This window comes from Cavia porcellus, unplaced genomic scaffold (assembly GCF_034190915.1).
Source record: "Cavia porcellus strain 051 isolate PalLab524CR breed Dunkin Hartley unplaced genomic scaffold, mCavPor4.1 scaffold_14, whole genome shotgun sequence".
Lineage (NCBI taxonomy): Eukaryota > Metazoa > Chordata > Mammalia > Rodentia > Caviidae > Cavia > Cavia porcellus.
Genome location: NW_026947497.1, coordinates 66183781 through 66191495, shown reverse-complemented (window position 1 = coordinate 66191495; position 7715 = coordinate 66183781). Strand labels below are relative to the sequence as shown.

Sequence of the window (7715 nt, the reverse complement as noted above, 5' to 3'; positions counted from 1 at the left end):
TGTCTTTAGGAAGAAAAAAGATTTAGAGACGATGGAGAGGTGAAGCACAGCACAAGCTTGGCTGGTCAGGGGCCCTCGGGACGGCTCGATGCCTGGGCTCCGGGCAGGCAGGAGCTGGGCCCCCAGGAAGGTGGTTCTATCAAGCACGGCACATGGACTCCAGGTGAACAAGAGAAGCAGAGAGGCAAGGGGAGGGGAGGAGGCAGCCAGCTCCAGCCCTCCTTGCCCCCTACAGCCCAGTCCCAATGCCCCCTCAGGAGCTCACATCATCTGAGGAGGAAATGTGGCAAGTCTGGGACTGAAGAACAGGTACATCACTGTCTGCCACAGCTGTAGCCATGCCACAGGGGCCCCGGGCAACACCCCGGCAAGCCCCAGGCACGGGGGCAGGACATGCGCCCCCCAGCCCGGTTCTGCCTCCTCTCCGAACACTTTCATGCAAAACACACAATGGAGAAGTGAGTGCTCCCGGGAGCGCCCCAGCCCACACCTGGGCGCAGAGGCTTCGCCCCCAGCAACAGCCGGGGGACACGGGCCAACAGCGGACAGGACTTGATCACTGTTCCTCAGGCTCTGCCTCATCCTCATCTAAGGACACCACCCCAGAAGAGGCCACGTCAGAGGCTTGCCGCTGCCGTTCCCAGCTGCCCGCTGGCAGTGGGCAGAGCGGCTGGCAGTCCTTGCAAGGGTCCGGCTCCTCCTCAGCAGGGGAAAGGCAGGACTCCGTGAGGGGCGAGTTGTAGAGCGAGTCCTGGGCCTCCGGAGGACCCAGGCTACGGAAGGCACTTTCCCGGCTGGGGGGCAGTTTGGCGAGGAGCAGCTCATCACCCAGCAGCTGGGAGGTCAGGCGGGCTGGGGAGCCCAGCAACCCGTCCTCCAGGCTGCACAGGCTGGAGCACAGGGTATCTGGGGACACGGTCTGCGAGCAGTCGCTCTCGGGCTCCACGGAGCCCTGGCGCACAGGCCGGGAGAACCGGCGGCCAGTAAAGAGGTCCTGGAGATGAGGCCCCAGGGGCAGCTGCCCGGCCATATCTGTGAGGGAAGAGGAGAGAGAAACGAAGACAGCTCTGCTAACCCCATTTCAGCTGACCAACCTGGAAGCCAAGCACCCCAGCCCCTCCTATCCTCCAGGAGCTCCAGGAGTAGGGGCTGGACGGGAGCTGGGGACCTAGGGCAAGTCCTGATTTTAGCTGCTTTATTTCCCTTCTGGGTGAATCAGGGATTCTTAATCCTACCTACCTTGTGGGGCTGTGGAAAGAACAATAGTGTGGCACAAAGGAAGCAGGCAATCAACGAGGGGCCAAGGTGTATGGCCCTGCAGGTCACTCACGCACAGAGCAATGAGTGAGGACTGCAATTCAGCCCACTCTACTCACCAAGTAGCAGGCCTGGCATGGGGCTAAGCCCATTGGAGGAAGCAGAGGTCTTTTTATAACTGCTCCATGGTTCCCCATGGGCTAGCAGCAACCTTGGATTATCATTATGCAATTCAAGTAAACAAAAATGCCTGTGACTGGGGTTCCAACTTGGTCTTGAGCATCCAAGTCAGTACCCTCTGGACCACAGCAGCAGTCTCTGGTTGTCTCTAGTGTGCGAGCACTGCTTAATTCGCCAGAGGAGTGGGAACTAGTGAAGGCAATCTTCAAAGGCAAGGAGGTGGGGGCAGGGGTCCTGTGAGGCTGGGACCCAGAAGCTTCAGAGAAACTCAGCTGAGCAGCCCAGGCAAGGGAAGATGAAAGAGCACCGAGCACAGCTGCACAGCCCCACAGGGTCCCCTCAGCAAGCGCTGCCCCTGGAATGCATGGATGCTGAGCTGGAGCCAGCAGCGCTGGGGGAGCACAGACCCAGCATGTCCTTTGTTTGTCTGGGGCTGGTGCCTTGTGAGGGCTGTGCCACTGCACCGAGGCTCATCTGTCCCACCACAGCCATCAAGAGTTAAAGCAAGGGCACTGTGGCCCCTTGCAGAGACATAGCTACATGAGTCCCCCCACCTTTTTTGAGCACTGCAAGGCCCACCTGCGTGCTCGGGTGGAGGCTCCGCACCTGTGGGAAAGGAACTACACACTCCATTTCCAGCTGCTGACTTCCCACCTCTAAGTGTCCAGGTCTGCCCAGTCTGCCCCCTCGCTCCCCCGCCCCCCAAAGCCTGCAGGTGCTCGGGGTGTGGCTCTAAGTCTCAGACCAATTAGGCAGATCCACTTCAGCTCTCAGCTTGAGCACAAAACACCCCTCACCTGCGTCAGTTCCCCCAGCAAAGTCTTCATCGTAGGAGTCATCGGTGGAGTCATCGCCATCCACCGAAGACCATGCTCGGAGCTTGGCTTCTGCAATAGCAAACTGTTCAGCCACTCCTGTTGGGACACAGAATTCATTTTTACTTTTTTTTTTTTTTGGTACCAAGAATCGAACTCAAGACCTTGCCCTTTCAAGGCAGGTGCTGTGCCGCTGAGTTGCATCCCTGGTAGAATTCATGAACAGAGTTGCTGAGCTAAGACAAAGGCTCAGCTTGCAGATGGGAAGGAAAGACTCAACCCCCAGCAAGATCAGAGGCAGCAGCCCTATGACAACTGTGCTGCTACCTTCTTTTGTGTCACCCACCTGCTGCAAAACGAGCCTCTTGTTCACCCTCGCTGAGGTCCGAATAGGAGGAAAAGGCTGATTCCAGAGCAGCAGGAGAATCACTGGGCTTGCTCCAGCCCTTCCACTCAATGAGGTGAGCCACTCGCCCTTGGGCCATGGCCGTGGGCTTGGTCACGTGGTCCTTTACCACCTGGGAAATACCTGGAAGTGAAGGGAAAAAGAGGCCTGATAAGGGAACCGGCCAGGGAAGCAAAGGCAGCCACAGTTAGGATCCAAGTTGGGCCTTTGGGAGGCAAGGAAGGTGATCCCAGCAAGCACCCACAGGAAACGGCCCCAAAAGGCAGGTGTAAAAGGAAGAAGAAACAAAGTGGCCAGAGGCAGGAGAGGTAGGTGCATACCATGCAGGGAAGACCTGGCCAGAGCAGCAATCTCCTGGATGGTTAGGGCTCTCCGGGACTTGGGCAGCATCGCGACTGTGTCTCCAACATTCACCTTGAGTGACACAATCAGAAGGTGAGTGCCCCTCTGGCAGCAGTGACCACACCCCTCGCTCACAGGTATCAGGGGGCATGGGAGGTGGGAAGGAGGTCTGGGAGGCACATTCGCTCCAGCAGCTGCTGGCAAGCACAAGATAAGAAGCTACACCGGCAAAGTGCCCTCACAGGGAGCACTGGCAACTTGGGCAGGCCCAAGGGAAGAGAAGTGTAGCCAACCCTCCACATTCTCAGCCCCCAGCAGGCACACCAGGAAGTGAGGAATCAAGGGGCTCCCAGAAGAAGGACGAGGAAGTAGGGAAAAAGAGTATGACATCAGGGGCTTCTTAAAGGTCCTCTCCCCTTTGCATTCCTCCTGTCTTCAGATCCACATTCTAGCTGTCCCCAGCCACAAATTCAGCAAAACCAAAATCAATGCAACACCTTCTCCCCACTCATGGCCCTGCTTCTCAACTTCTTTATTTTGCACACTTCACCATTTTCCCATTCGGACTGGCTCCAAACCTCAGCACTGCCATGAACTGTTCGCTAAACGTCTCCTGCCCACACCTGTTGTTACATCCTAGTGACTCCTCTGATACTACCTTGACCTTTGTGCTCACACCGCCACTCCTCTTCCTGGAACCTTCAGTGAGGGCTGCTCCTTGAGCTCCTGCCCAGGTTAAAGAAATCATGTTTCTTCAACTTCCTCCAACTCTGCTATTTGCTACTTTTTACAATTTTATGTATTTATTTTGAGACAGGCTCTTGCTATGCAGTGCAGGTTGGCCTTGAACTCACTATGCAGCCCAGACTGGACTCAACCTTGCAGTGAATCTTCCACCTTGGCTTCTCAAGCTGGGGTTATGGACATACAAAACCACAATCAGCTTTCTGCTGTTTTCTTAGCCCCAAATGTGTGTGGATTTCTTCTCTCTCCCTCTCTCCCCATGGCTGGCTAATTCTCTCATCCTTCCAGGCCGGGCCAAATATCACCCCTCAAAGAAGTCTCCAGAGACATCCTGCCTGTGATCTCTTCTCCCTCTGTAGTCCCCACCAGATCACTGTCTCACATCAATGTGCCAGACTGTGGCCCTGACTCACAGTAGGTAATTACAGCCCATGTGCTTCCTTTTTCTTGTTGGACTGTCTGGTTGATTGTGTCTATTGTGGTCACTGCTACACCCCAGTGTTTAGCATGGTGCCTAATACAGAATAAGCTCTCAAAATGCACAAGCCAAATGAGAGTGACAAGGTATAAATGTAAACAGTTTTCCTGGAGTGCAGTGGGTCACAGCATATCTCTACTAAAATCCTTCCTGTCCAATGACATGAATGCAGGCCCTCAAGGCCCTAGTCTGTGAGGCCTCTACCTCCTGCAGATCTTGCCATCTACCACCAATTACCACCCACTCCTCACCTTCCCCTTCCTCTTGGAGAACCCAGTGTTCCCTTGGCCAAGAAGACCATCCTTGCCTGACAAAACACTCCCTGTCACTTCAAGTCTAAGGTGCCACTTCCTCATAATGCTATTGGCCGACAGGTGCTTTCCTCCCTCCCAGCCCCCACATCCTTTCATGGCTTCTAAGGGAGCCCTGGATGTCAGGGCCTAAGTCCGACATGCCTGTGTTCCTAACTCCACTTGTGCCTGGCTCCTTGACCAGCCCCCAGAGAATGCTTTCCTCCCTGAATGGAGGCACACCCCTCTCCCCAGCACTAACTCCCCATCACGTTCCTACCCAGCACCAGAGCAGTCTTGTCAGCCTCCTGACCCTAAGGCCCACCCTCTGTCCTTCCCAGTTAGTACCTGGCTGACAGAGCCCCCTGGCCAGGCCTGGGGGGAGGAGCACCTGCGGGGTGTTTCCTGTCTTGCTGTCCCTCCCTGCTCCTGCTCTCCCTGGCCGCCACCGCCATCCGTGTTTGCCTCTCCGCGCAGCTGCGGCCCAGGCCCACAGAAAAGGTGTATGTCTCCCTGGCAACCCATCACCATGCAACAGGGTCTCCTGGGATACAGCCGGGGATGCGCTTACGTCAGCTTGAGCAAACCCGCCCCGCTGGCACTGAGCCGAGCAGAGCAGACCGGTGCGGGGGCGGCCTCGCGGCCCTCAGGCCGGATAGCGCCTCCGCGAGCAGGAAAAGGGAGCCCGAGGCAGGCTGGTGAGGCGGGGGTGGGGAACACAAAGCTCCGGGATGTAGTTGCAGCATCACTACCACCCCCAACACCAGGACCCAGCACCTCTGGCAAGTCCTGGCTGTCAACTGAGGAAGGACGGGAGGACCGGCTCCAGCCTCGGAGGGTCCGAGAAGATCCCAAAGAGGATAGAGACAGGCCACGCGGAAGTTCAATCCACTCCACAGCCCACGCGGGGTCCGAGGCCACTGCGGGGTGGACGAAAGGCTGTTCAGCTAGGGCCCCACTTATATCAAGATCCCCCGTTTATATCCGGCGATGCCAAGGGTCATTTCTTACCGTCCCCTCCCCCACCTCCCAGCCACCACCTGGTGTCTTCCCAATCCTGTTTAACCCTGGAGCTGTTTTTGTGGCCACCTTCCTCCTCCACAAATATTTTTATTTCCTATAAATATTTTGCCATCAGAACTCTAGGGGAGAAACCCAAGTGCATAAATTCTGAATCTTCGCCCAGGTTCTCAGCCTGGCCATACCGCTTGGAAAACACACTATATTCTCCTCCACAGCAGAAACCCCAACCCTCTGTAGCTCCCTGCCTGCCTGCTCTCCACCCGCTACCTAGGTTCTTAGGTTCCCCCAGTCTTGGCTACTTGCAGCACTTTATCATTCTTTCCTCACAGAAGCTTTTTTGTTTTTCTGATTTTCATCCCTGTCCCGAAGCCTTCTCTAGATGCCCTCTCTGGCACCAGCCTGGGTCTTCTTCCAGCCTGGTTCCCAACACCTAAGCCACAGTAAATTTCCTCTCGCCATCTAAGCACCTTACTCCTTGCCTCCCATCACTTTCCGGATCATATCAGACCGGTCCCTCGTCTCACCTCTGCGACTTGTCTGACAAGTCCACCGTCCTCCAGGCCCTTCACGCTGCCACAGAAACATTTTGCCCAGCACAGAAATCATAGGCATGCTGGCTGTGTTGATGCAGAGAACCAAAAGCCCAGAACCGCTCCAGGCTCAGCTCCCAGTTCTATTCCTGTTTTGGCTCCGGATGCTGAGCCAGTCCCCTCCCCACTTGGAACTTGTGCCTAGTCACATAAGGAGAACACTCCTGCCTCGTGGCTCTGAGGAGGTGGGAGTGCCGGAGGCCTAGCTGAGCTCTCTGGGGGATGGGGAGCCATGGCCCATCCCTAGACAGTGCCAGCAGGCCACGCATATCATAACTGACCTTTAGCTGGAGCAGCGGTCTCTGTCCCTGAGCCTCAGCCAGCTGGTGGTCCTCAGAAATGCTACCAACCAGAAGGAAGACAGTTGGTTACAGGCCATCCCGGCCCCCAGCTGGTCCTGGACCAGGGCTCTCAAGGCCAGTCCTGAGCTTAGCCAAACTCCCCTCACACTACAGGACGGGATGACTTCCTGAACTCCAAGCAGGCCACAAGGACCAGAGCAGCCTGGTGCTTCTCAGCCTCAAAAGCCATGAGGTTAATTAGGACTCCAAATCCCACAATTCCTCAAGGCAAGCACAAATCTCAACAAGAGTTTAGCTCTGAAGAACCTCTAGAAGCACCAAGCACACTAAGGCCTGTGTGGCTCTGAGCGCCTGCCCTGAAGACCCAGTGTAACCCCAGCGGTCCCTGCCGGGCCTCAGGCTCTAATGCAACTCAGGAAGTGAAGGGGAACAAGCTGGCAGACCTCACGGGCACAGGCTAAGGCCAGGCCTCCGTGTGCATCGCCATCCGAGGGAAGCAAGGCCCACGCAGGGGTTGGCAGCCGTGGGATGGATGCCCGATGGCTTTCCTCTGGGGCCTCTGTCTGCACAGCCAAGGTGACTTGTTTTAGGCAGAGATGGAAGGAAGAAACACACACAGTTGTAAGAGGTGAGAGACGGTCAGATGCTCACAGGTCCATTGGTCAACCAGCTGCCTCTGAAGGGACCAGCATGTGCGAGGGAGAGTGCCGGCGGGGGACTCCGGGAGGGGAACCGCGCCTGCCAAGAGGCAGGCGCAGGCAGCAGGGTGTGGGCGGGGGCCCCTCCCGAGGCTCTGGCCTCCCCTCAAGGGCCAGAGGTAGGCAGCCCCCTCCCCGCCTCCGCGGCCTCCGTCTGGCCCGCCCCCCACCCCGTGCAGGCTCCGCCCTCTCCCGGCGCGGCGGCCCCCTCCTCAAGGCCCATCCCCGCGGCGGCCGTAGCCCGACGCCCCGGTCCGCTTACCCTGACCCGCCGGGCTCCGAGAGCCAACGCAGCCCAGGGCCGGGCACCCAAGCACGCTCGGGGCCCAGGCCATCGCCTTGCCGAGGGTCAGGCCGCGGCCGAGCCGGGGAGGGGACCGCCCGTGAGGGGGGAGGGAGCCGTCGTCCGCGCCGCTCCCGGGAGAGGGAAGCGGGCCAGTGACGTCAGAACATGGGCGTGGCCACCCGCGTCCCCTCCCAGAGCAGGCGGGGCCAGGCTACGTCATGGTTGGGCAGGGGAAGCCACCACCTGGTCCCAGCCCCGTGCGCCCGCCCCCACCCACCCCCCGCCAGCCTGCAGGGTCGCGAAG

General features: G+C 57.9%; 1 protein-coding gene across 4 annotated transcripts; it reads right to left on the bottom strand.

Annotated features, from left to right (window-relative positions):
• Window positions 1-4: 4 nt before the first annotated feature.
• Window positions 5-7574, bottom strand: Fam131a (family with sequence similarity 131 member A). Of its 4 annotated transcripts, XM_013160232.3 has the most exons (8): window positions 7388-7574; window positions 6871-7007; window positions 6407-6467; window positions 5290-5432; window positions 2979-3072; window positions 2599-2781; window positions 2235-2351; window positions 5-1032 (listed from the first exon to the last, which is right to left on the bottom strand). In XM_013160232.3, exons 5-8 carry the CDS (start codon window positions 3046-3048, stop codon window positions 557-559), a joined length of 846 nt encoding a protein of 281 aa, XP_013015686.1. In that variant the 5' UTR covers window positions 3049-3072; window positions 5290-5432; window positions 6407-6467; window positions 6871-7007; window positions 7388-7574; the 3' UTR covers window positions 5-556. The 4 variants fall into 4 exon arrangements, with proteins under 4 accessions (XP_013015686.1, XP_003477110.1, XP_063117240.1 ...); XM_003477062.5 differs by lacking the exons at window positions 6407-6467; window positions 6871-7007; window positions 7388-7574 and adding an exon at window positions 6060-6249; XM_063261170.1 differs by lacking the exons at window positions 5290-5432; window positions 6407-6467; window positions 6871-7007 and having other exon boundaries at window positions 7388-7559.
• Window positions 7575-7715: the final 141 nt, after the last annotated feature.